Source organism: Eimeria tenella, genomic scaffold (genome assembly GCF_000499545.2).
Source record: "Eimeria tenella Houghton genomic scaffold, Eth_scaff2309, whole genome shotgun sequence".
Classification (NCBI taxonomy): domain Eukaryota; phylum Apicomplexa; class Conoidasida; order Eucoccidiorida; family Eimeriidae; genus Eimeria; species Eimeria tenella.
The window spans coordinates 2348-2636 of NW_013542168.1; the positions used below are offsets into that span (position 1 = coordinate 2348).

Genomic DNA, 289 nt, shown 5'->3' on the forward strand with positions numbered 1-289 from the left:
CTGCCTGCGACGCAGAGTCCACCCCAAACGGAGCAGCAGCAGCAAAATCTCCAGCAGCAAGACTCACTCTTTCAGAAGCTTCTCGCAGCTGCCGCAGCCGCTGCTTCTTCGCCAGCCAAATCAAACGGGCTGGGGGCTTTCTGCAGCGGCCCAGGGCCCGGGCCCCTATGAGTGCAGCGCTGCTGCTGCTGCTGCTGCTGCTGCTGCTCTGCGAATTCATGTACACCTCTCGGCTGCCCCGAGTTGCTGCGGAGGCTGCTGCAGTTCCCGCCGCGGCAGCAGCGGGCCC

General features: G+C 65.1%; 1 protein-coding gene across 1 annotated transcript in view; it reads right to left on the reverse strand.

Annotated features, from left to right (window-relative positions):
• Positions 1-289, reverse strand: part of ETH_00039065 (uncharacterized protein) — a gene marked incomplete at both ends in the record, with an annotated part of 3349 nt that overhangs the window by 2308 nt on the left and 752 nt on the right. Inside the window, one exon of the mRNA XM_013374852.1 lies at positions 227-286. Coding sequence (XP_013230306.1) covers positions 227-286 — 60 coding nt within the window. The remainder of the gene's footprint in view (positions 1-226; positions 287-289) is intronic.